General features: G+C 42.2%; 2 protein-coding genes across 4 annotated transcripts; one reads left to right on the forward strand and one right to left on the reverse strand.

The window, feature by feature from the left end:
- Nucleotides 1-615: 615 nt before the first annotated feature.
- Nucleotides 616-17,758, reverse strand: ccar2 (cell cycle and apoptosis regulator 2). Of its 3 annotated transcripts, XM_053645116.1 has the most exons (20): nucleotides 17,670-17,758; nucleotides 10,200-10,319; nucleotides 9,911-10,032; nucleotides 9,288-9,373; nucleotides 9,089-9,203; nucleotides 8,858-8,993; nucleotides 8,633-8,744; nucleotides 7,891-8,037; nucleotides 7,594-7,810; nucleotides 6,669-6,779; nucleotides 5,412-5,572; nucleotides 5,122-5,248; nucleotides 4,891-5,013; nucleotides 4,075-4,221; nucleotides 3,753-3,971; nucleotides 2,693-2,815; nucleotides 2,473-2,581; nucleotides 2,184-2,381; nucleotides 1,463-1,620; nucleotides 616-1,378 (listed from the first exon to the last, which is right to left on the reverse strand). In XM_053645116.1, exons 4-20 carry the CDS (start codon nucleotides 9,371-9,373, stop codon nucleotides 1,337-1,339), a joined length of 2,331 nt encoding a protein of 776 aa, XP_053501091.1. In that variant the 5' UTR covers nucleotides 9,911-10,032; nucleotides 10,200-10,319; nucleotides 17,670-17,758; the 3' UTR covers nucleotides 616-1,336. The 3 variants fall into 3 exon arrangements, with proteins under 3 accessions (XP_053501091.1, XP_053501093.1, XP_053501090.1); XM_053645118.1 differs by lacking the exon at nucleotides 17,670-17,758 and having other exon boundaries at nucleotides 10,200-10,395; XM_053645115.1 differs by lacking the exons at nucleotides 9,911-10,032; nucleotides 10,200-10,319; nucleotides 17,670-17,758 and having other exon boundaries at nucleotides 9,288-9,385.
- On the forward strand, nucleotides 11,744-26,320 carry ddx56 (DEAD (Asp-Glu-Ala-Asp) box helicase 56). Its single transcript, XM_053645119.1, has 14 exons — nucleotides 11,744-11,852; nucleotides 14,376-14,537; nucleotides 15,557-15,711; nucleotides 18,991-19,158; nucleotides 19,298-19,388; nucleotides 20,332-20,573; nucleotides 21,770-21,919; nucleotides 22,557-22,670; nucleotides 22,759-22,853; nucleotides 24,486-24,559; nucleotides 24,686-24,775; nucleotides 24,854-24,959; nucleotides 25,080-25,180; nucleotides 26,184-26,320. The coding sequence occupies exons 1-14, from the start codon at nucleotides 11,796-11,798 to the stop codon at nucleotides 26,259-26,261; spliced, it is 1,683 nt and encodes a 560-aa protein (XP_053501094.1). The 5' UTR covers nucleotides 11,744-11,795; the 3' UTR covers nucleotides 26,262-26,320.
- Nucleotides 26,321-26,749: the final 429 nt, after the last annotated feature.

Genomic DNA, 26,749 nt, shown 5'->3' on the forward strand with positions numbered 1-26,749 from the left:
TCTGAGAGACTTCAATGTTTCATAAATCTATATAAGCATACAACCAAGTGTCAACTAGATTCTGGGGGGGGGGGGGGGGGCTGTAAATGAAAATATAATATAAATGAAGAATACATAAATGAATAAATACATTAGGGTAGCACAGTGGCACCTTGGGTAGTGTTGCCACATCACTGCTCTAGGATCCCTGTTCAATCCTGAGCTCTGGTTACTGCCTGTTCTCCCTGTGGCTGCCCGGTTTCCTCCAACCTCCCAAAAACATACAGCAGAATGTGTGTGCATGGTATCCTGCAATGCACTGGTGTTCCACCCACGATATTCCTGCCTCACAGCCAGCATTCCCAGGATACACTCCAGATCCATGACCAGAATAAAGTGATTACTGAAGATAACTACTACTACTACTACTACTACTACTACTACTAATAATAATAATATTTTCATATGCAATATTTTGTTTGTGGCACTTGTGATTTTGTTTCTTACACTTCCCTGAGTGCACCTTTCTCTATATGACGGATTTAAATGCCGTGGCACTTTAACATTTATATTTTCTAACCAGGTGTACGAGTCGACTCTTTGTATAGTGAAATAATAGAGCGCATTCATTTGAAACAGGTTTTTAATCATGATGGCATTTTTTATTGTTGGATCATAGGAGTGCAAACAAGAACTGAAAACGTGACAGACAATAGTTGAATTGAGTGACTCATAAATTAAGGGGAAAAAAAAGTCAAGCCACGTTATAGCCACCCCAGGCAAGTGGCAAATCAGGGTCAGGATTATTACTTTTTCTTTAGATTTCTGTTATTGCAGCAGTCTGAGCAATTCCTGACAACAACAGTGATCCCTTATTGGGAGCATTAGTTTAAACTGTCTGAAAACAGAGAACAAAAAAATTTAATAAATCTGCAACAAGGGACCCTTACACTGATTGGCAAATATACATACAGCAATTCAGTGGACCAGAACTTGAAAAAAAAAAAAACCAAAAGTCAACATTTTTAATATAATTCTCCTACTTATGGGATTAGACAAAATAAAGCAAACAATAATACAGTAAATATAAAGGCATTAACTTTGCCAGATTAATGCATCTGTGCAGGCTCTAAGATGCTACTCAAACATGATTTCAGTTTGTTTTTCTTTTTAAAACAAAATCAGACTTTTGCCACGTGTGCCACTTTAATGCCAAGCTGAGCATTTTGAGGTTTTGAAAATAAAAATGTACAACTCAGTTCATATCCCAAACGAGGTTTAAAAGAGGTGAAAAATAAATTGGTTTCGAGGTTTTTAAAATGCCCCTGTTGACTTTGCCATTTGTAGAAACTTACTCTTAGTCTCCTTTCACGTCCTTTGTCCTTGTAAGGCTTGTCGTCTGGAAAAAGCAAAAACCTGAAGTAAGGATCTCCGTTTCAAAAATGTGACACGAATGGAAGGAAGCTAAATTTCCGGTCTTTACCTGATCCACCATTTTCTGCATCTTCTCGATGACGGTGAGCATGTGGCCGGCGTTCTCTTTTAGATTCTTCTCGTAGGTTTTGTTGAGTGCTTCGACTTTCTCTAACCTGCTCTTCATCTGCTCCTGTTCATCGGAGACCGGCTTCGCCTTGGCTGCCTCTGAAATACACAAACATGCACAAACTGAAATCCATGATTCCTTACCACTTAATTCATCTAAACATGGAAATCCTACAAACCTTTTTTTGCTTTTCTCTTCTGTCGTATTACAACAAAAGGTGTTGTACTATTAGCAAATAATTCATTTAAAAACATGGACAAAAACAATTGTGCAGAATGATAAACATTTGTTATTAGTTATTAACTCTGATGAAAGTTTAAAATGTGGCATTTGGCTACACAGTAGGGGTGTAAATATTGTAAAACAACAAAAAAAAGCAAATGTATGGCACACACTAGGTGGTGGTATACGCACACAACGCTTAGACCAGGAATCCATCAGGAAGTTTAGTAAGGAACTTAGTTTCCATGTTTTTCCTCACCGGTATTCCCTACTGCACTGGCGGATTGTTTAAAATGAGTTTTCACAATTTTCACTTTTACAAATATATTGAGAAATGAAGTGCTAAGGGTTTCCCCCCCCCCCCCCCTCACATACACCACCGCATCAACTCTAGCACTGAACCGTGTGGAGAAGGAGTGACCTCGTTTCCCTGCCGTACCGAGCGTTGCCTGCAGGTCAGCGAGCCGTTTCTCCATCTCGTGCTGTGCTGCTCTGCTGCTCTCGAGACGCTGCAGCAGGTTGGGGATGTTCAGAACGGTGCCTTTGTAGTTTACCACATCTGGGTTAGCGTTGCTGGATGAGCGGCGGGAAGAGCCCTTCTCCTTACGAGGCACACCCGGCAACAGGGATTTATTTCCTGACAACAGAAATGGCGATGCAAAACACGATGAAGAATGTATTCTCAAAAGCACTGCGCTTGGGTGGAGTTGTAGGTCATTTCGTCATACCCTCGGCACTGAGGTCACAAGCCACCTCGTCTGCGTCGGTCCAGCGAGAACACAGCTTACGGTACATGCACTTCCCGTCCACTGACATCTTTCTGGCCAGATCCTGTGCCTGAGAAATACATTTATAAAAAAAAAAAAAAGCTGAATAGTTTTTTTTTTTTGTTTGTTTACAAATAACAATTCAAATCCTTCCTTTCCATCATTTTTAACTGAAAGATACCTGAGCAGTAGTGAGGTAGAGCCCGAGGGAGAGCAGGATGTTCTGAACGTCCTCTTCTCTCAGGGAGCCAGAGAGCTGCCTGTCGAAAAACACCCAGGACAAAAGGACCCTACGGGGAAGCTCCTTTAGAGAGAGTCAATTCAAAAAGAGAAACACTGAATCATTTACTACTGCAAAGGAAATCGAGTTTATGTAATAATAAGGGGTTGGAAACAATTGTCAAAAGGGTCCTATGGGCAGAAATATAGCTTAAATTGAAAAATGTAAGCAAAGTGCATTATTCAGTTCGTACAGGATTTAAGGGAGTTTTTTTTATTTTTATTTAAATGACTGTTCCGGACAGAAATGCTCGATTTTGCAGCAGTTTTGTGTGCTCTTTTGCAGAAACTACTTGAATTGGCAAAATTGCAATTCAGCCAAATTGTTTTGCACGGTCCTTCACAGGACCTTTTAGCTGTACTCATGTTCGACGCACGTGAATCGAAGGGGGCTTTGGCTGAACGTGTCTCGGCCCAAACCTGCAGGAAAAAAATTCTTCAGAATTTTCAAAAAAATCGCAAACTCCTGCAAATATTGTGGCTTTCCTTCCATTTTGCGCTCATTTCTGCAATCACATTTTTGGAAGGAGTCTCCAGTGTCAGTGCTTTGTAACAGTTAATGGGTCTTCTGTCTTACTAACCTCAAGCAGGTGGGAAAAAAAAGATGCTGGTGAGAACTGTTTATAGCTGTTTTGGGAATATTCCACAACATTCCATATAGCCATAAATGGATAAAAGTACTTTAATTAGTAAAAGTTGGCAAATTTCTGTGATGTCAGAGGAATAAAACACCTTAGGACATGCAGTACAAGAACAATAATCAACTGTGGGGATGGTAACAGTAACTCTGCTTCACAACACCCTGTCGTTGATTAATTTCAGCACACCTGGTCAAGTTTTACTCCTTTGTTTAAACATGACATACTATATTTCTACTCCTAAGATGTAACTGATCACTGATAAGGTTCCATTTCAGGAAAAATAACAAAAATGTAATATCATGTAAGTATATTTGCTCTTACTATGTCTTTGAGTGACTGACTGTCATCAACAGTCACTGCTTCTTCAACCTCTGTGTGGCTATCAGCCTCTTCCTGATTCTCTGCCTGGTGTTCACTCGGTTCCTGATCATCCTCCATTTTGGTCTCTTCCTCTTCCTCCCCTTCTTTGTTTGTTGTTTTCTTGGCATCACTTGCTCCTTTCTTTCTCATGTCCTTACTCATCCTTTTTGCCTCATCATCCTGATGGAGAGAATTAAAGGGGGGGGGGTATGAAAATTGCAACGTATTACCATTTGAAATACAAAGCATATTATTTAAACCAGTTCAGACCAGATGTGGTTACCAGAGAAGCGCTGCTGTCTGCCGCCTGGATTTCAGAGTCAGGAAGAGTCGCAGTCGGAGTCTGAGGCAGGCTGCAGAGGGAGTGGTACAGCTGCAGACCAAAATCCCTCTGGAGCATCTCGCTGAAGAGCTCGCTCACCAAACCCACCTAATACCACACAGACATACACACGCACAAACACACACACTCAGCTGTAAAAAAAACAAAACAAAAAAAAACAAAAAAAAAACACTTTAAACACTTTAATTAAGCAAATGTCCTGGATCGTAAGTCAACAACAGGAACTGTACAGGGTTTACATAAACCACACAACATAATGTGCAACACCATACACACACACAAACAGACACACAATGAGGAACTCACACACATACAGAGAGATGCACAATGACACACAGATATGGACACACACACACATATATATAGGGAGACAGTCAGACAGACAGACACACACAGAGATAAGCCCACAGACACAGTCTGTTCATTGGTGTTGTTTGTACTGTCAAAAGCAAGGTATGATTTAATTTCCTTTTCTTTGTTGTCACGGTTACCGTTTGTCTCTGAATTTGGTGGAAAATGAACAAGAACCAGATCTCTACATTCCACTGTTTCATGTTTGTGCAAGTTCTTATTTATTTGTTTATTTATTTATTTATTTAAAATGCCCAAAACAGGAAATATAAATTTCCTAGCTTTGATCTGACAGATTATACCGGCATTGTTAAAGAAGTGGAAAAATCATGATGTTGCTGGAGATTTTGCTAAACACGAGCGTGATTGGCTGCGTGTTTTTATGGCTGAGGTATGGATGCAGACCTCAAACGCGTCTCTGCTCTGTGACATCTGTGGCTCTAATAAAGCTGTTAGAGAAACTGCAGACAGTGTGAACCCTGCAGTGGGTTGGACTACGAGCGAGGGCACATCAGGGAGAGGAGACTCCTGGTAAAAAAACAAAAAACAAAAGACAAACAATATTCAATATATGCATAAGAAATTTTGCTGGTGTTTTCAGATGTGATTAACAAGCAGGAATGTGAGTGTCCTAACCCCTCGCTCTTCCTGTAACTTGGCCCATTCTTCTGCTGTCGGCACTAGATTCCACACATCTGGCATCAAGATGACGACCGTTTCCATTTTATCCCCGGAAAGTAATCTCAGCTCTGTCATTTTACGCCTTGAAAAAGGAAGACACGGTTAACAAGATGGATTCTGTGATGAGTATGTATAAATCATACATATAGAACATCATCTTGTCTACTCGGACGCAGAACATGCCCAAACATGCCGGATCATGACGATGGGAAATGGTGTATACAGTACATACTGTATTTACTGACCATTGTGTACACGCTGAAAGGTCCAGAGCCGTCTGCTCAGTCACGTAGCGTACTGCAGTACGTATGATGGTGGTGCTGTCTTTGGATGGATTGGACCCATCCTCTTTGGACCATGAACCTCCAGGGAGCTGCAGCTCTCCTGCTTTGTCCAGTAATAGAAACTAATACAGAATGACAAATGGTGAAACAAAGAGGTCCCAATTACGATTTAGTGCAAAAACGTTCGACAGCATTATTTTGTCTGTGGTGCTGAATGGGGTCCAAGACACCGCGACCTTGCGCAGAATAAAGCACTTACTGATGAAGATGAATGAAGAAATTAAATTAAAAAACAACACCAAACTTTCTGGCAAATAATACAACAGGATATAATACAAGTCCTCAGCTCCCTAGGTCATGACTCGGTATATCGTGTACATAAGTTCGAGTTCTGGTAAGGATCCCGGCTCGCTACATGTGGGGAGACTGATGACTCGATTTCCGGTGACTAACCCTAACCCTCGCGTTGTAAAATGTCACCACTGTAAAAACCCAAACGTACAAAATATTTCAGTTTAATACGTCATCATTGAAATCTGTTAGCTTAATCACACGTTTCTGTCGTGGTACTTCAAGCAGGATCATAGGCAAGCTAGTGGATTAAAAAAAATCATTAAGCTCTTAAAAGTCGTTACGCTCAAACAAACTGTATTTAGAACGTCAAATAATGTTAAAATCAAGATACCAAGCTACTTACATTTGTAGACAAAGTTGGATGAGAGTTCGTTTGTCTGCATTTTTTTCTTTTTTTTCCCCTCACGCTCCCTGGGTTTTGCAATGCATTGTGGGGAATTTCTTCATGGTGCGAACGTTCCATTGCACTCGAGACAACCCTGAAAATGGCCGACTCCTCGATCAGAGCTGACTACTGAACTAGGGAGCCGACTGAGACGCACCCAGGGACACAATGCAGACTTCAGTGCAAAAGTCCAGTCTCAAGGACAGACAGGGTCCAACTGTCCTACCTGCACTCACCTCAATATACATTTTGACAACCTTATGTGCGCTCAGTTATGGCCATCTCTTGTTTACCATATGTGTATTTCTAAAATGTACGCGTTTGCTCGTATGTAAGAATTTCCTCTCTGGCAATAATGTGATTCAAATTATATGACAAGTGATAAAACAATCAAAACTACAATACTGTATATATTTTTTTAAAAATTGAATCAAGGGACCTCACAAGATGAAAAATAAGACAGGACGGAATGTGCTAACCTTGAACAGTGTTGTAGGATGGACCACATCTCCACGTCCATTCCTGTTCTCTGCATAGTTACAACACTGAGCGTAGAAGTCCTCAATGCCAGGCATGGACAGTAACAGCACCTGCAAGGGCAATGGGAACGCATTTACTGTAAATGACTAGGCAAGAATATTTAGCAGTATTTTGGTGACATATTCTTTATCCTGATTATAACCCGTTTTACACTGTGATGGTTTGAGCGGACGCTGAAAAATAGAAATCTCAAACCTGAAATGTTCTGCATGCACACTACACTTACCCAGGAACCCCCTAAAAAATTAAGACCGAGACTCGAACCCTTCTCATTATAAATTGGCCATAAAAGTGAAACTGTGAGCAATCTTTAGCATTACATTTAGACTTAAGTTCTAACTCAAAGGACCAAGAATGTGCTAAATGTATGACCATGTACCTTGTAATGTGCTCTAGAGACGAGTTTTTGTTCCAAGGAGCTAGGTGCATCCTGAGCCGAGATATTGAGGCTTCCGTACACAGCTGTATAACCAAAACTTGTTGTGTGTCATGACACAAAGATGGCCGTCGTAGTTAAAACAAGTAAAATAACATAATTTTTAAAAACTGGGGGTTTTTGCAATGCCAATACATAGAGGCAATCACTCAAAAATATTAGAAACACTGAAAATGGTCAAGCAACCAACTTTCCAATTACTGGACCACTTGAGATGGACTGACCCCATTTTTTGTTGGGAAAAAATGTTTGTAATGGCACTAAGTGACCCAACACTGAACAAGTCACATCATATGTAAGACTGGTCATTTCAACTCACGACCAAAGAGTTCTTATACACTCTTATACAAAAAAACAAACATCCTACAGTGTAAACATCCTGGCTTTAGATGGACAACCTGGAGACCTGTGAATCCTCATTACGTTACCTTAACAGAGAAGCTGGAGTTCTCTGTGGAGTCTGGAGATGGAGCCGCTTCTATCTTAGGTTGTTGTGGGCCTACGTGGAAGTGACATGGCCCTGCGAGAGGAAGTGGCTGGCTAGGTGGGAAGCTCTCAGGCCAGCAAAGCTGCACATGAAAGAGAGACAGGGGTACGTGGAGGTGTGGGTAGCGCCGCTGCAGCTCCAGATTATCACAGGCCTGACTGAAAAAGGGAAACGAAAGGATACTGTGATACCGCGTCCTTTAATCAACCTTGTACTGTTTTGCTGCAAGCAGACCCACCTGTCTCGTGGGAAAAAGGAGAAGAGAGGAGAGCTCGTGCTGGTTTGAGAGGTGCTCTTTTTGGAGGTTTCCTCCTCAGACGGGGCTTTCCATCGCCGTCTCTTCTGGTGCGCATTGTCCCCTCCCCAAGAGCCACCGGCTTCCTCCCTATATCGAGCAATAAACAGTGAGATGAAGAGAACAGTTGTTGTTTTTTTGTCAGGTTTCTGACTGCATGCTGAGAGAACACACAACCTGTCAGTGGTATAAAATATGTGAAAAGATAAAGTATTAGCCTTTAAGGAAATTAGTGTCCTTCAAAAGACAAAAATAGTGTTAACAGTGCAGTGTGTAACGAAGGAGTCCTGGGAAATTCATCAAAATATAACTACAGTAACAGCAATTTCTAATTTGTTACTATTAGAGGTTGACCCATAGTGGATTTTACCGATATTGGTCGTGCGGTACCTTGGTACATCCAAACTGAACCAAAAAATAACACTTCAAATCACTAATAAGAATAGAGATATCCAAAATGAATTTAGACAAACACTTCAAATAACACAACAAAATTTGTCAGCGATAGTTTTTATTTCGCCTCTAGAAGCCGCACTCGTATTAGACAGTAATGCAAGCAAACCCTTCTCAACCAGGAAAAATTATCGGCGTGGATTTCTGCCGATAACCGATCGATTATCAGCATTGATTAATCAGCAGAACAGATCAATCGGTCGATCTCTAGTTACTATTCACCAACACTCACCAGTGTCGGCCTCTCCGACCAGCCACAACCTCGTTGTGCCTCTTCCTGCTTCCCCCACCCCAGGGAGCAGCCCATGGCAGCTTCTGATGGTGGGGTATCTGGAGCATGCCACCTGAGAATAAAATCAGTATGTATATGACGACATGTTTACATAAAAACTGTACACTGCATATAAGAACTGTATATATAACATGGCTGTTTTAGCAGTACGCTGGTGTAGTCAACCTGGATTCGGCTGCATGCCAGGAATCAGCGGTGGTATTTTAGGAGACTTCAGCAGTGGTTGACGCTTGTTTCCCAAAATGCCCGGCGCCAGGTTTGGTGTCGTGGAGTGTAGCAGCGGCGGAGGAGACTTAAACGGCTTATCGGAGAATGCGGGAAAGATTCAATCGAATTGACTTCGTAATCAAGTGGAAAATTGGAAGCAAACGGTACAACGATGCCTTGACGGCTTACCTGGCCATTGAGCACCTGCACTCTTTGTGCTGTCCACTTGACAGACTGCGAAGGATCCTGCACCGCCTTCACCAGCACTTTCTCGCCGACCAAGGGCGCTCTTCCTACTACAGCACTACAGAAACAGAACGTTCAGCGTGAACACGCAACTACATCGCAACGATGCCTTCGATCAGTGCATTTCGAGATTGAGACGGACCTCATCGCAAAGCGTACGTCCCGGTCGACGGTCCCATGGCGGTCCTGCAGCTGCGTCACAACCCCAGTGAAGACTCGCTGCCTCATCTGAGAAGACATACTTTCATTCATTAAAGCTTTTTAGTCACCCAGGCCACATCTTGAATGTCCGGCAGTAGTAAAAGAAGACTGGATGTTTTGTTATACATCTGAGATCAGTAGTGAAAATGTCTTTCAGGATCAATAACGAGACACCTTGACTTAAAAGTACCAACTTTTCCTAACTAACTTGGTTAAAGAGAACCAGTTGTGGTTGTCTATGTAGATAGTAAGGAGGATTAGTATGGGGGAGGGGTGACAGCAAGACTAAACACGAGCCACGACGTTTACAATGCATCAGTTTCACCTGGAATATAAAACATGTACGTGTGCTGCTTATTCTAATGCAGCCTCAGATGATCGCTAATGCTTAGTGTTCATGCTAGCTGCGAGCTGGTTAGCTAGTGCACCGAAAGGGATTTATTAAAGCACTTTACTTTATTTAGCTGACTAGCGACTCAACAGGACCTACATTCGCTGACGTTTACTCATGCTCTTTGTGATAAATGTTATAAAATTACTAATTAATTTAATACAGAAACTCACCTCAATCCTATAAATATATATTTATATTTATAGTAATTTCTCGCTATTGTCGTCTTCTTTTTCTTCTACTTCTTCTTGGCTTGAACTGTGAAGAGTATCACGGTTTAGACGCATCACCACCCCTAGTGGCGACAACAGGATACAACAGTTATGGGCTACTCATTAAAGCGCGCCTATTATGGTTTTGAAACGTGGCTAATTTTACTTTAAAGCTCTCATACAATAGATTTACACGCATCCGAGGTCAAAAAACACTTTAATGTGCTCATAATTTAAACTGCAGCATTACCTTTTTTTCTTCAGTTTCACAAACGACTCTGTGCCCTGCGATGGACTGGCACCCTGTCCAGGGTGTACCACGCCTTGTGCCCAATGCTTCCTGGGATAGGCTCCAGGTTCCCCCGCGACCCTGAAAAGGAGTAAGCGGTTGAAGATGGATGGATGGACAAACGACTCATTTTTTTCAGAGAGCATACTCTGCTCTGATTGGTCAGCTACCCCAGTCTGTTGTGATTGGTCTACCGATGTCAGCGTGTGTTGAAAAGGAAGCGCCCACTTCCGTAGTGAGTTGCAGCTCCGTCTGTTTGTGAGCAGCCGATGACGACCAGAGGCGGAACCTTTTGTTACATACCTACGTAGGTTTGTACAGGAAGTGAGTCTGAATTTTATTAACGACTCGTTTCAGCTGTTCAGGATCGGTTCCATCTTTTGGGAGTCTATAACTCTGTTTGTCGTGAGCTTTGATTTTTGAAACTTTGCAGATGTTTTAACATTCACAAACAGCTCTATTTTCCTCTTCAAAAAAGTGAACTGTGTAATCGGTGTTACAAACATATTCACTCTGTTTGTTGAGTGATCTCAAACTTGTATATACACCGATCACCCACACTAAAACCTGGGCGGCGCAGGTGGTAGAGCGGATTGTTCACTAATCGTAGGGTTGGTGGTTCGATTCCCGGCCCGGATGACTCCACATGCTGAAGTGTCCTTGGGCAAGACACTGAACCCCAAGTTGCTCCCGATGGCAAGTTAGCGCCTTGCATGGCAGCTCTGCTACCATTGGTGTGTGAATGGGTGAATGAGACACAGTGTAAAGAGCTTTGGATAAAAGCGCTATACAAGTGCAGCATTTACCACATGCCTAATATTGTGTAGGTCCCACTTGTGTCGCTAAAACAGCTCAGACCCGTCGAGGTATGGACTCCACAAGATCTCTGAAGGTGTGCTTTGGTATCTGGCTGTGGTATCAAGATATTAGCAGCAGAACCTTTAGGTCCTGTAAGTTGAGAGTTGGGGTCCTCCATGGATCGGACTTATTTATCCAGCACATCCCACAGATGCTCGATGGGGAATTTGGAGGTCAAGTCAATACCTTGAACTCTTTGTCATGTTCAAAAAGGAGCAGCTGCCATTTGGGAATACCAAATGTGGTTCTAATGTGACTACTACCTACATCCAGAACAGCTCTGACCTGTCAAGACATGGACTCCACAAGACCTCTAAATATGTGGTGTGCATTGTAGGTGCTTTCGGTGGTCAGCATGGGTACTGATTGTTCTGTGGTTACGCAGCAAGCTGTGATGCAGTGTGTGTTCTGACACCTTTCTATCATAGCCAGCATTAACTTTTTCAGCAATTTGTGCTCCAGTAGCTCTTCTGTGGGCTCGGACCAGACGGGGTAGCCCGGTTGTCCTTCTTTGGACCACTTTTGGTAGGTACTAATCACGGGACATGCTCTGACCCATTCGTCTAGCACAGGGGTTCCCAAACTTTTCTCCTCATGAGCGCAGCGACGTCTGCGTTTACGGCGTTACGTCAAATCTTCGCGACCGTCCCGCGAGCATCGGTCTGCGCATGCTCCAGTTTTATCACGTTGGGGGGAAACATGGATCCCCGAAGCGTTCAGTTTCACGAGATGGGTTTGGACGACCGTCTTTTAAAGGTACCTTTATCGTAACTAAAACTGTAACAGCCCAAACAACGCCATAAACAAAATAACCAGTCGTTAGAACTGGTTAGCCGTAACGTATTAACGATTTCTCGTTAGCCGTTAGAAATCGTTAATACGTTAATCGGGACTGCTAGCTAGTTGCTAGCTAGCTGCGTGCTCGTTCACACGCCGCCACCTGGTGAGTTCCAGATGTTTCCTTATTACCGAAACAAGTCCTCTAACATGTCTTTAATTCGACTGTGTGTTGAATCACTGATCCTGCTTCAAACTGTGCGACTACTGACATTTCCGATATTTAGAACTATGTGACTGATGTAAAAGTATGATAGAGGGTTTGGTTAATGTGTAAATAAATAAATAAACAAGCGACCTGTGAGCCCTAAGACCCTTTACCAGTAGGGACTCAGTAAATAACATAAAGAGACCAGAGATTAACATATTTATAAAGTTTTGTGATGGTTGCTAAATGCTTGCTGAAAACTGATTGGCTGACGACCGCCACGTTTGTGACGTAACTCAAGCCTCATTACCCTATTACATTTCTGGCATTCGGCATATAGCCCTTATAGCCAGAATGACTTATATTTTTCTCATTTATACAACTGTGCAAGTGAGGGTTACGGGCCTTGCTCGAGGGCCCAGCAGTGCCAGCTTGGTGGTGCTGGGGTTTGAACTCACAACCTTCTGATCAGACGTCCAAGGTCTTAATCTTTCTTTCAAATTTCACCTTGATCAGACCCCAGGGGGGTTTTACACTGGCAGTTCAGTCCGAAACAGAGCACGGTATGCATGAAATATTGGTAATGTGAAAGCTGTCATGCGGACCGCGGTATGGAACCCGAGACGACCTGTAGGACGTGCTCTGAGTTCGGTTGCACTGGAACCGTGGTGCGATTCCTGTGAATGCGAGTGCAACACGTACTCTGGTTCATGTGTTCTCCGTGTGTGTTTGTGACGATGTAAGATGAACGCAAATGCACCGGGGCTTGATAGAATAAAGCGAGTCTGAATCCAGACCAACAACTGTGGTGGGCGCCGGGAACAATCGCTCTCAGGTTCAGACTGTGGTAAACATGCCCAGTGTGAAAACCACTTCAGTCTCGTCGTAAGGTGCAGGTGGGGGAGAACGTCACTGTTTATGTCAACTGTTTACCAAATCTTCGTAAAGTCCTCATTCACAACTCCATACATTTTAAATTCCACTGAAATACTAATTGCCTCTTTTGAGTGATAAGAAAAAATAGTTGCTATTTGAAAGATACAAGATGTTCCATTGATTTTGTCAGCTTTCAGGAAGTGCCAATAGAGGCCCACTGGGCAGGTATTATGCTGCCCCATGCCTGAAGGAGCAGCTGAGGACAGGACAGTTTGGGAGAGAACAGGGGGATTATGGAGTGAATAATGTACATAGATCAGAATGTTGACCTCGTTTCCCATGCAAAGAAAACATGTCTCCCTTTTCCAGTGCCTGGATTTTTTTTGGGACTAATTTCAGGTCTTTTGTGGGGTTTTTGAGATGTATTTGGGCTGGAAATGTTGCTGAAACCTGACAACCCTAGTTAATGATATTAGCTCTTCTGTGTGCATCTCACTCGTTATAGGAAACACACACACACCTGCTGTATCAAAAAGGTACATCTAAGAGCGCTCAGAACGAGCTGCTGGATTGCCTATTACAGAGTTACTCTAAAAATAAATCACTATAATAGCTTATAGCATATTTATTTAAAAATGCAATCTGAAGGTTGTACAAAGTGACGTTAATCTTTAACACAGCTATCGAACTGGATAGCAGGCACAACAACTGCAGTACATCATCCACCAGCTTGTTTGTTTTTGAGATTCTTGAAAAATCTGGTATTTTTTAGTTTTGACATGTTTTTCTGACACGGAATCTGATCCTCACTTTCCCGGTGCGTATTTTGGCGCACTTGATGAATTTGAACTCGGTGAAATTGAGGTGTCCCCCCCCCCCCCACTGAAGCCTCCATGTGCAGCATCAACACAATAAATGATGTGATAGGCTACGCCTCACAACACGCAAGTCAAAAAGACATTACGTGCCAATTTTTAAATAATAATGTTTAAATTGATATTATCACAAGTGGTGATCTCAGCAAAAATATGAATATTTTTGGTCGCAAATCCATTTTAGGCGCGGCCTGGAGCCGTGAAATGCATGTGACTGGTTGCAAGAATCTACAACAGAAGCTGTAGTGTTTTTTTTGTTGTTTTTTTTTGTTGTTTTTTTAAATGTATACATTGATTGGGTTCTTCTACTGCATTTTTTGAGTGCTCAGTTTGATTCTCTGAAATATGTGGGTCCATATTTAGATCTAATTGATGAACTCTGCTGAAGAGGGGTAAAAAACAAACAAACTTATTTTCACGTTAGATCTTGGATAATTTCCAATACACGTATGCTTAAGATTAAAATGTATAGTGCGTCCTTTTAAATATGGCAAATGAATTCAGTTTGTACATTCGTGTTTATGACTCTGTACGCGTTGGCAGGCGGTAGCCGACCTTGGATGGGCCCAGCCGACCCTCATTCAAGAAAAAGCCATTCCGCTGGCTCTCGAAGGGAAGGATATTTTGGCAAGAGCTCGGACCGGTTCGGGGAAGACTGCTGCTTACGCGGTGCCACTGATTCAGCGGATCCTCACCTCTAAGCAGGTAGGGCATCACTTTCATAATCGGTGATCTTGATTACCAGGTACTCCGGCTCATTTTGGTCAAGTTTGAGGACAGATCGTATGTGTTTCGGGCCTCATTTATGAAGTTGGATGCGAACCAATTGATTTGTAAATCATGTGTAGGAGCACTTACGTGTACTTACATTTAGCACTTACATTCATGAAAATCCTGTTAGTTTGGAATAATGTTTGTATTCTACGAGAGCTCTTGAGTTTGTGTCAATTAAAATATATAGAGACTCACTAATGTAAACCTCGATTTAATCAGCTTCATATCAATCGTATAATTGCCAGTGAGCGTTAGAGTTACTCCACTTTTATATTTTAGATGTCGCTGTTAAGTTTAAGTCGCCGATTTATTTCAGTTAGACACACATTTAATGAAAAATAAATAAATGAATAAAAACCCAAACAAAACAGGCTTTTCATATCAACGGCAACACAAATCCAGTTATTCAGTTAAGACAAACGACATGCTGCTGTGTAAAAGTAGGACTCGATGAATTGGCTCCGCTGGCATGTACGCCGGTTCTGTTCGCTAAGGCACCTTCTTTTAATGCTGTGCAACACTTTAGAGCCGTAACTAAGTGATCGATACGTGACTGTCACAACGCACTGTACGATGTATGACGTGCGTATGAAGAAAAGCTATGAAAAGTTGATTTTAGTTTAATCTGTTCAGCGGACATGATGGTGGTTGGAACTAATCAAATAACTGCATTTTAAAAGTCTAATGGTTTTAAGCTGAACTACAGGCATAGTGAGCCATGACCAGTTAAACAAAACATTTGACAGTACAGGTAAAACCAGTAATGTTACATATAGTATTTTGTAAATGATAATGTTTACACTCAGATCCTTACTGTGATCTGTTTATTTGCTACCTAAAGCTCATGGCCATCTGTCCGATTGTAAAACCTTGTTTGTTTAATGTGGAGTAAGAGATGGCAGTGGTCAGAGGGATTTAATGATGATTTATATTGTTTTGTTCTGTGATAGACGCTGCAAGAGCAGGCAGTGCGAGCTTTAGTCCTGGTACCCACAAAAGAGCTGGGACAGCAGGTACAGGCCATGATTCGCCAGCTCACCACCTACTGTGTCCGAGACGTTCGTGTGGCCGACATCTCGGGCAAAACAGAGTTATCAGCCCAGAGGTGAGCGCCGTTTTTTTCTGGAGAATTGATAAATGTATTGTCTTGTGCTGCGTCCCAATTCGCCTACTTATACTATGCATTAAAGTACGTTCTCTTTTTGTACAATAAAAAAAAAAGAAAGGCACATACTTTTGGTATGTAGCAAAAGAGTAAACAAACTGTAAACAAACACCCTCGATGCATTTCATCTTTTCTTCATTATTCCTTGTATAATTTATGCTATATATATTAACGTAATTTAGCATTCCCTTGATTTATTTTCCTACCTTTCATTTCCACCTCTCCAAATGCGTTATACTCGTCCGCCATGTTTGCAAAGCAAACCGTCAGAAAACTCCTCGCTCCCTCCCTCCCTCGCTCGCTCACTCCCTCTCTCGCTTCCTCACTCACTCACTCGCTCGCTTCCTCACTCCCTCCCTCCCTCGCTCACTCCCTCTCTCGCTTCCTCACTCACTCACTCGCTCGCTTCCTCGCTTCCTCACTCACTCATTCACTCGCTCGCTTCCTCACTCGCTCGCTCGCTTCCTCACTCGCTCGTTCGCTCGCTTCCTCACTCGCTCGTTCGCTCGCTTCCTCACTCGCTCGTTCGCTCGCTTCCTCACTCGCTCGCTCGCTCACTTCCTCACTCGCTCGCTCGCTCACTTCCTCACTCACTCACTCACTCGCTCGCTTCCTCACTCACTCGCTCGCTTCCTCACTCACTCGCTTGCTCGCTCGCTTCCTCACTCACTCACTCGCTCACTCGCTTCCTCACTCGCTCGCTCGCTTCCTCACTCGCTCGCTCGCTTCCTCACTCGCTCGCTCGCTTCCTCACTCGCTCGCTCGCTTCCTCACTCACTCGCTCGTTCGCTTCCTCATTCACTCGCTCGCTCGCTTCCTCACTCGCTCGCTCGCTCCCTCACTCACTTCCTCCCTCCCTCGCTCGCTCGCTCCCTCTCTCGCTTCCTCACTCACTCACTTGCTCGCTTCCTCACTCACTTGCTCGCTTCCTCACTCACTTGCTCGCTTCCTCACTCACTCACTCGCTTCCTCACTCACTCGCTCGTTCGCTTCCTCATTCACTCGCTCGCTCGCTTCCTCACTCGCTCCCTCACTCACTCACTCCCTCCCTCACTCACTCACTCACTCACTCGCTCCCTCACTCGCTTCCTCGCTCCCTCACTCGCTCCCTCACTCTCTTCCTCGCTTCCTCACTCACTCGCTCCCGCAAGGAATTCTGGGCAACATTAGCTGAAAAAGTGTCCATGGATCCACACTTTGAAAATCTAAATAGTAAACCATCCGGGTGCCGTTGGGATGCTCATTTCAAAATACTACGATTCGGGACACACTAATTTGAATCCTGGACACTATTTAGGGTGGATAGTAAGTGAATTGGGACGCAGTGTAGTTTTCCAGCACGAAAGAACTGAAAAATAGGAAATTGAATAAAATTTCCTCTAAATGTTACTGTAGATTATAACTGTGGCGTTATCTATCCAGATATTGTCCAGCAAAATCAGTACATCTAAACATTTTTAATTAGTCTCATTGAGAACCCGTTCCAAAGTCTAGGCTTTTCATAAAGGTCTTGAAATCTGACCTTTGGTCATATTTTTACTATGCTTCTGTGTAATCTTTCATTGAGATACCGTTGTTTTGAGTTCTTTATTTAATTAAATTCTTTTAAAAACAAAATCATTGAGTGTTCTCTAATATTTATGCGTCATGTTGCACAAACCATCGGCCAGGCTGGCGCAAAATGGCCGCACGCTTAACCAGAGAACACAAAACCACCCACCTACTAGATTATCTACACTAGTGTAACACTCAGACCTCACCAACACACATACATTACTAAAATCTTGCTCTTCTAGCAGACTCGCAAGTCTATTAAAGCGTCCTATAATGGTATATACATTGTGGCTCCATTATGTACATAACAAAACACCGAACCTTTTAAAAACTCGGTGACTCACCTTTGACTATTCCTCAGAAATGGGATAATACGTGCTGGTTCCCCGTACGCACAATTCACCATTGATCGTTACGTCATGAATACACGGGTCTGAGTACATGAGTACACGGGTCTGTCTCGCATCTTCCCTTCATGTGCCATTCCAATTAACAAAACAAAAGTCCTTATCTGTCTTGCTGTAGATTCCCACAGATATGAACAGCAGGGAATTATGGGTAACCATGTTGATAATCTGGAAATAATTGATCAGTTTATGGTTGTAGCAAAAGTTAAATTGCTGCACAAAAGAAAGAAAGAAAAAAAACACCAGCGAGCAACAGCAAGTTTGACAGGCTGCTTCAGAAGCTGAAACTAGGAACCAAAACCAAAGAGGTTTCTTTGCTCATTATTTACATGAAACCATCACTTTCTCTTTCACTTTGCAATGCTGGCAGTTGCTCCTTTGCCATGGGAAGTGCTGGATTGATTGGGGGGGCCCTGTGTGATCAGTTAGACACCTGGTCAATCTGCAGACATTCATTTATATCAAGCATGCCACAAGCTTGTCTTTCAATTCAGCCAGGCTTGAAATTCCTACTGGGTTTTGAGGCAGTCATTGAACGATGGATGTTTTGGAAATCGTTTCAAATGTTGTTGCTCTAGTTTACTGTTTAAAAAGAGAAGTAAAGAGCTTGAACGATGATACAAATCAGAAATGACAATGAAAGCGACAGCTAGTATTAAGACTCATTTTACAATCCTATATTCCACAATCTCACACCTCCACAGTGTGTGTGCGGAGCTTGCATGTTCTCGTGCTTCTGGCGTTTCCTCCCCAGTCCAAAGACTTGCATTGTAGGCTGATTGCTATAGGGGATGGGTTGTTGGTGATGGGTTGGCATGCTGTCCAGGATGTCCCTTGTCTTGTGTCGGAAGTTACCCTGGGCTAGGCTCCAGGTTCCCCCATGACCCTGTGTAGGATTCACAGTATGGAAAATGGGTGGATGGATGGATTGCTGTTAGTGGAACATGAAACACAGGAAAACAATGCTGCTAGAAACTCAGTCGTATGGATGCAATAGTTTGTCATAAAGGAGACGTTTAATTACAGATGCCACCCTGAGGAACTTTATTTTAGAAGGTTTTCTATATATAAAAGCTTTTTACAATACTACACATTGAAAAATGCTGAGAACATTTCCACGGAATAAGTTACACCTATGGCCCCGCCTCCTGTCAATGTCGATCACCAGCTCTCGTTGCTGCTGACGTGAATCCCTGATTTTACTCGATTGCTGTGGATAAATTTGTATGGTGAGGTCGAAATCTGTGTGTCCTTGTAGGCCGATTCTGATGGAAAAGCCAGATGTTGTGGTGGGAACTCCGTCTCGGGTGCAAGCCCATATCAAAGCCCAGAACTTGGCGCTGAACGCTCTGGATGTGCTCGTCATCGATGAAGCGGACCTTCTTTTCTCTTTTGGCTTCGAGGCTGAGCTTAAGGACCTCATTTGGTGAGTGTTTTTGAAAGCCCTCACACGTATCATGGCTTTGAATATTTGTTCTTATTCTCTGCTCACTGCTCAATGGAAGTCAGGTGAGAGCGGACGGGATGAAGTCTGTAAACACGCCTTTATTGTTTTTCCCCCACAGTCAGTTGCCTAAGATCTATCAGGCTTTCTTAATGTCTGCGACACTCAATGACGATGTTCAGGCCTTGAAGGAGCTCGTTCTACACAACCCTGTAAGTATCGGAGGGATTGTTTTACCAGGGAGCAAAACATTTGCCACATGACTGATTAGAATTAAGCCAAGATTCACCATTTATAAATCAAGCCATAAAAACAAAACTTAAGTCAAAATTATATCAGGATAAAAGCATGATAAACAGGGGTGGACTAAGCTAAATTTTATTAGCTAGCCTACTGGTTAAGTAAAAGCTCTCATGTTTTGGTTGCCTGGAAACTAAAAATGTTAGCTATTTAAGCGCATTAATACAGACGCAAATAAGTCTATAAATTTCTGTGTAGGGACGACTCCTTGTCCCCGCAGCGTAGAGTCGGAGAGTCTGTAGTCGCAACTCGTCGGCTATGAGCTGTGGCGTTTTCTCTTCACGTAGCACGTAAAACACATACACACACACACACACACACACACACACACACATATATATATATATATATATATATATATATATATATATATATATATATATATTATTATTCAAGTATGGCTAGTGTCTTTATTTTCTCTCAGTACGTATATTTAACCGTAAGCGTGTTGTGCTAGCAGGAGTGTTATATGATGACTTTGCGTTAGACTTTATTTGGTTCGGTTTTGTCAGCATTTCACGTGTTTCTGGTTCTGGAAAGATCATCTGCCGTCCCTGCAAGCTGATTTTTGGTTTTTGAACGAGAGAAGAAAAAAATAATGGTGACTGTTAGCTTCCTGAACCTAATTATCCACCAGACAACTATGACTGATTGAACACTCATATGTCCTGTACACAGCCCTGATAACATAGGGTGAAAAATCTAAATGACTATGTATGATTAGTCTTTATTATCTTTAACTCTGGCATGGTTTACTGTTAAATTCTAAACATGGTTCATAACGAATGTTGCTGTAGGATTCAAATGAATATGGCCTGGTTCTTGGCCGGATTAATTCTCACCCTGTGTCTGTAGGTGACGCTGAAGCTACAAGGCTCCCAGCTTCCAGACGGGTCCCAGCTGCAGCAGTACAGTGTGAAATGTGAGGAGGAGGACAAGTTCCTCCTCATCTATACACTTCTCAAACTTGGCCTGGTGCGAGGCAAGACGCTCATATTCGTCGGCAGTCTGGATCGCTGTTACAGGCTCAAGCTTTTCTTGGAGCAGTTCAGCATTCCTTCCTGCGTCCTCAACTCTGAACTCCCTGTGCGCTCGAGGCGAGTCTGCTAGTAACGTGCTAACTAAAAAAGGAGGACAACGTATTTTGTGTTCATACATTTACTGTCCACTTTATTAGGAACACCTGGTCCTGTATCTAATCAGCCAACCATGTTGCAGGCACGCAATACATCAAATCATGCAGAATCATCATATTGTGATCTCAGTGACCTTGACCATGGCATGGTGGTTGGTCTTGGGCTTATTTGAGAATTTCAGAAACTGGGAGTTTACACGGAATGTGGTGAAAAACATAAAACGTTCGGTGAGCGGTAGTTCTGCTGGAGGAAATGCCTTGTCAGTCCCTCCAGGATCTCGCAGTCGCAAAAATGAATGCAAAATCAAGCAAAATCAAGCAAACTCTGCAATATTCGGAGCTCGCAGTTTGTAAAAATCACTGCAGATATTCCGTGGATTTGGGCCAAGACGCATCATGTGACGTCATCACAAGGCGCATTCAGCCAAAGCCGCCATCGAAGTTGGTCACATGCAACGAACATCAGTACACCTAAAAGGTCTCATTTACCAACAAACATCATTGCAAAAGATGGTGCAAAACAATTCAAGTAGTACTTTTCCGCAAACAAGCATAAAAAACTAGTTGCATTGCAAATTTTGCAAAAAAAAAAAATCAAGCGAAATTCTGTAGGAACTGCCTCGTTGATCAGAGCGACCAGAGGGAAATGGCCAGACTGCTGATCGTTCGAGCTGCCGACAGGAAGGCTACAGTAACCCATATAGCTACTCTGTACAGTTGTGGTGATCAGAAAAGCATATCAGAACACACGACACGACACTACACCTTGATGCAGATGGGCTACAACAGCAGAAAGCTCTTGACCTCTGTGTGCATAATTGTATGTACTGAATTGCTGGACCATGATTGGATTGGCTGATTGGATAATTGCGTGAATGATTTAAGTGGAACTGGTGTTCCTATTACTGTGTCCAGCGAATGTAGACTTGGCACATTATTTTCAAAATAACATGGTGGAAATTGTTATGGAAATTCTGGAAGACTTTTCAGATTAAAAAAAAATTTTTTGTCAAAATTTAAACAGTTCGTAAACTGTAATGTAAACAAACAACAACTGTACATGCGCTCGTAATGTGTATGTAGTCAGAGGTGCTGTTTTTATTAATTAACTTTAATAATTGAACATAATTCAACTTCAGTTCTATTCTCGTACTCTAGGTGTCACATCATATCACAGTTTAATCAGGGATTCTACAATTACATCATAGCCACAGACGAGCAAAGCCTTGACAACCCGACTGCTGATTCCAAGAGTGCCGAGAGCAGTGGGAAGAAGAAGAAGAAGAAAAAGAAGTCAAAGAGTAAAACGTATGGTTTTTCTAGATGATCAGTATGTTCACATTGCATATACATACAGTTTTCTGACATTATAGTGTGTGTGTGAACTTCCCTTTACTTTCACACTATCCATTGTCACCCAGATGAGGATGGGTTCCGTTCGGAGTCTGGTTCCTCTCAAGGTTTCTTCCTCATATCATCTTAGGGAGTTTTTTCTCACCACCGGCTCGCTCAATAGGGATAAATTCACACACTTAAAATCTCTATCCTGTGTTTATATATTTCTGTAAAGCTGCTTTGAGACAGTGTCCAGTGTTGAAAGCGCTATACACATAAAATTGAATTGTAAAGTATGGAGGCTGATCATTGATGTTTTGGGACAGACATACTCAAACCTTGTTGGACGACACGTGGCGCTGTTATTTCCAGGACAGGCGTCCCAAACTATTTATCGTTACAGTCGATAATTGCCGATGCCGATCATTTTGAAACCAGTGTTTTCAAACAAAAACCCCAACTTTTTTGTGTTTGTGGGGGGAAAAAAAAACATGTTTTTAAATTATTAATATTTGCTAATTTTATTGAGAGATGCCAATAAGTCAGTAGAAATTAACTCAAGAAATGACATACATGAAAAGAAATAACATTTGGATGATCTTTTTTTCAGAGGCAAAGATAAAGAATATGGTGTGTCCAGAGGTGTGGACTTCCAGAACATCGCAAATGTCATCAACTTTGATTTTCCCACTTCTCTAGAATCCTACATCCACCGAGTTGGCAGGTGAACGTCAACTTTTCAGATACATTTGTGTCCTTTGATTGTACTGATCCGCATTGCTCATATTTTGCTGTTTCGTGGCGTTTTGCAGGACTGCCAGGGCAGACAACAAAGGCACAGCTCTCACGTTCGTCTCCCATTCAGAGCTCTCGTTGCTGGAGGAGGTTGAGAATGCTCTTACAGAAGGTAACTCTCACGACAAAACAATAAACTTGCTCCTTAGGACTCTACAGGGTCAGGAACCAATGAGCGTAAAAGTGCATATACTTAATTTTGTATTTATTATTTATAAAATACAGTACCCACCATTAATATTGGCACCCTTGGTAAATATGAGCAAAGGCAGCTGTGCAAAACTAACATTTTGATCAAAAAGTTCACATAAATACTCTGCTCTCATGGATATCCAACAATTGCAAACAAAACACAAATATAAAAAATATATTTGAAGTATAATCTCGATGATATTTTACTTTTCTTTAGTACACCTGGGTGACTAGGAACAGGAAATTGTTCACCCATGACTTCCTGTTTCATAGGGGTATAAATATGAGGTAACATACAGGCCAAATTCCCTTAATCATTCATACCAAAGACCAAGGAATATAGCTGTGATGTGCGGCAAAAGGTTCTTGAGCTTCACACAATGGGGCGTGGCTATAAGAAAATAGCACAAGCATTGAAAATGCCCATTTCCACCATCAGGGCAATAATTAAGAAGTTCCAGTCCACTGGAAATGTTATGAATCCACCTGGAATTGGACGTGTGTCTATATCGTCTCAACGCACTGAAGAGGACGGTTCGAGTGGATAAAACATCTCCAAGGATCACAGCTGGAGAACTGCAGAAGTTAGTCTTAATTGTCTTGGGGTCAGAAAGTCTCCAAAACTACAATCTGAAGTCACCGACATCACCACAAGCTGTTTGGAAGGGGTTCAAGAAAAAAGCCTCTACTCTCATCCAAAAACAAACTCGAGCGTCTTCAGTCTGCAGACACTACTGGAACTTCAAATGGGATCGGGTTCTATGGTCAGATGAAACCAGAATAGAGCTTTTTGGTAATAAACACCAGAGGTGGTTTTGGAGCACACAGAGAGGTAGCCATATGGAAAAGTACCTCATGCCCACGGTTAAATATGGAGGCGGATCTTTAATGTTTTGGGCTGTTTTTCTGCCAGAGGACCTGGACATTTTGTTAGGATACATGGCATCATGTCCTCCATCAAATATCAACAGATATTAAATGAAAACCTGACTGCCTCTGCCAGAAAGATTCAAATGGACCGTGGTTGGATCTTCCAGCAGGACGATGATCCAAAACATCATCAAAATCAACACAGAAATGGTTTACTGACCACAAAATCAAGGTCCTGCCCTGACCATCCCAGTCCCCTGACCTGAACCCCATAGAAAACCTGTGGGGTGAACTGAAGAGGAGAGTCCACCAGCGTGGACCTCCAAATGTGAAGGATCTGGAGAGGTTCTGTATGGAGGAGCGCTCTCAGATCCCTCGCCATGTATTCTCCAACCTCATCAGGCGTTATAGGAGAAGACTCAGAGCTGTTATCTTGGCAAAGGGAGCTAGCACAAAGTACTGACTAAAAGGGTGCCAATAATTGTTGCACACATATTTAACAAAGATGGCTTTTTTTTTTGATAAACCTGTTTTGTTTGCACTTGTTTGATATCCATGAGAGCAGAGTATTTTGTGAATTTATTTTTTAACAAAAGATCAAAAGGTTAAACGATAAAGACAATTTTTTGCACTTTGAAACATCTGCTTTGTGAAGTTAAATATTTGTGTTCTTCATGTGTAGACAGCAGAAACTGCGCCCTGAAGCCATACGGGTTCAAAATGGATGAAATAGAAGGATTTAGATACAGATGTCGGGTATGGCGGTTACGTATTTAAACTTGTTTTTCTGCCACCAGTTTAACATGTACGAGTCTTCGACTAGGCTTAATATTATTCAATGTGTGTAAGGAACAACATAAATAAGTTATTAACTCCCTGTAGGATGCGATGAGGTCTGTGACCAAGCAAGCAGTGAAGGAAGCCAGAATAAAGGAGATCAAGCAGGAGCTGCTCAACTCTGAGAAGCTTCAGGTTTGTGTAGACAAGTTTCCTCAACAGTTTATCCAAGTTTGCGAAGCCCATCTTTTGAACTGCTTTTTTTTGGTCCAGATGTACTTTGAAGACAACCCGAGAGATCTGCAACTGCTCCGTCATGACAAAGACCTCCATCCTGCCATAATCAAACCCCACCTGAGAAACGTACCAGACTACTTGAGTAAGAAATCATTAATGTTAATAGTTTATAGTTGTATAGTTATTATTGAAACATTAGAGAAGATAAAGATATTTTGTGTTCGATTTAAACACATTTCCCTACACGTAATCCCTATTTCAGTTCCGTCCACGCTGAAAAATCTGGTCAACCCCTTCTCATGCCGGAAGAAGAAGCTCAAGTTCAAGCCCAACCCAAAGGGAGTCATGAAAACTGCCTTCAAGGTGAGACTGAAAATGCCTTATTTCAGGAACTAACTTCTGCAACATTAAATGTAACTATAAATGGATAAATAGTACGACCAGTCCGTACAGGATCTCGCTGAGGTTTTTTGTGATTGTTGCAGCCAAAAATGCTCGATTTTTTCCTGCGTCTTTTTTCAAAACGTGGTTTTCTTGTGGAAAACTACTTGAATTGGCGAAATCGCACTCGCACGAAATAGTTTCGCACAGCCTCTCGCAGGTTTGTTGGTAAATGAGACCTTTTTAGCTGTGCTCGTTCGACGCATGTGAATCGAAGAGGGCTTTGACTGAATGCTCGTTGTGATGATGTCACATGACGCGTCTCGGCCCAAATATGCAGAAATTTAGAAAAATTGCCTCCGAATGTTGCTGAGTTTGCTTCATTTTTTTGGTAATTCCTACGATTGCAAAATTCTGGAGGGACTGCAAGACCTTTCGTTGTTTTAATAAATATTAAAATTTCCTGTAGCAGCATGCACAGTTGTTTATTCCTTATTTGGGGAGGAAATGTTATTTATTTAAAGTACGATTCTAAGTAATATTGGGAGAGCAGCTTGGTGCATGAAGTGGTTGAGGTACAAAAATATTTAGCTTTTTTCTATTGCAATTTAGACAGTACTATATTTATTAACTTTGCGTTTTAAGCAAAAACGTTATGGAATACTTGGGTTATATTGGTGCTACGTTTGACAGTACTTTAATGGCAACAGTCTAACGCAGTGGCCATCAACCTTGTTCTTTGAGATCGACCTTCCTGCAGATTTCATCGCCAACCAAACTCTAACACACCTGTTTGAATCGATCAAGAACCTCTTGAGGCGATGATTAGATGGTCGGGTGGGCATGATTATGGTTGGAGCTAAAGTCTTCAGGAAGGTAGAGCTCCAGGGTTGGTGAAGTGTTGCTTATAGTAAAGACGTTGAACATATTAATAATAACTAACCACAATATACATCATGTCTTTCTCCTTTCCTCATGCTTGCAGAAGAATATCAGAGGGAAGAACCCACTGAAGAGTTTTCGCTATGCTAGGAAAGCCGGGAAGCAGAAGAACAAATCCTAACAGCACAGAATTGAATTTTTCTACAAACCAGTAGACACACTGGGATGGAAAAAGCTCCAATATGACCAGCTGGATGGACATTCTGTGAGGACGCACCTGCATTGAATGCTTGGAAATACAGAAGAGACCGAATTGATTATAAAGAAATTATTACACAGCAGTAACCATTTATCTGAATACTATTCCTGAGGAAAGTGAACACACCCGCTGAGATGGTTTCTGAGGTAGAGCTGACGTTGTGGAGATGGGCGATCATCTCGACTGTTCCTTGATAGGTTCACGTCCTTCGCTCAATTCTTATGTGAAGAACAAGCTCCAAGAAGTTTTTCTTAACATGTAGATCAGTGTCTCAGACTTGTTGGTCATTATAATCATTTAGAACTGAAAGGAAAATCACTTAAAACTAAACTATAGTCGTATCCTGAAGTTTAAAAACATTCAGTGTTGGAATAAACCCAGGACATTTGCTTAGTTTCATTCTGTCCTTC

The sequence above is a fragment of the Ictalurus furcatus genome, chromosome 16, assembly GCF_023375685.1.
Source record: "Ictalurus furcatus strain D&B chromosome 16, Billie_1.0, whole genome shotgun sequence".
Lineage (NCBI taxonomy): Eukaryota > Metazoa > Chordata > Actinopteri > Siluriformes > Ictaluridae > Ictalurus > Ictalurus furcatus.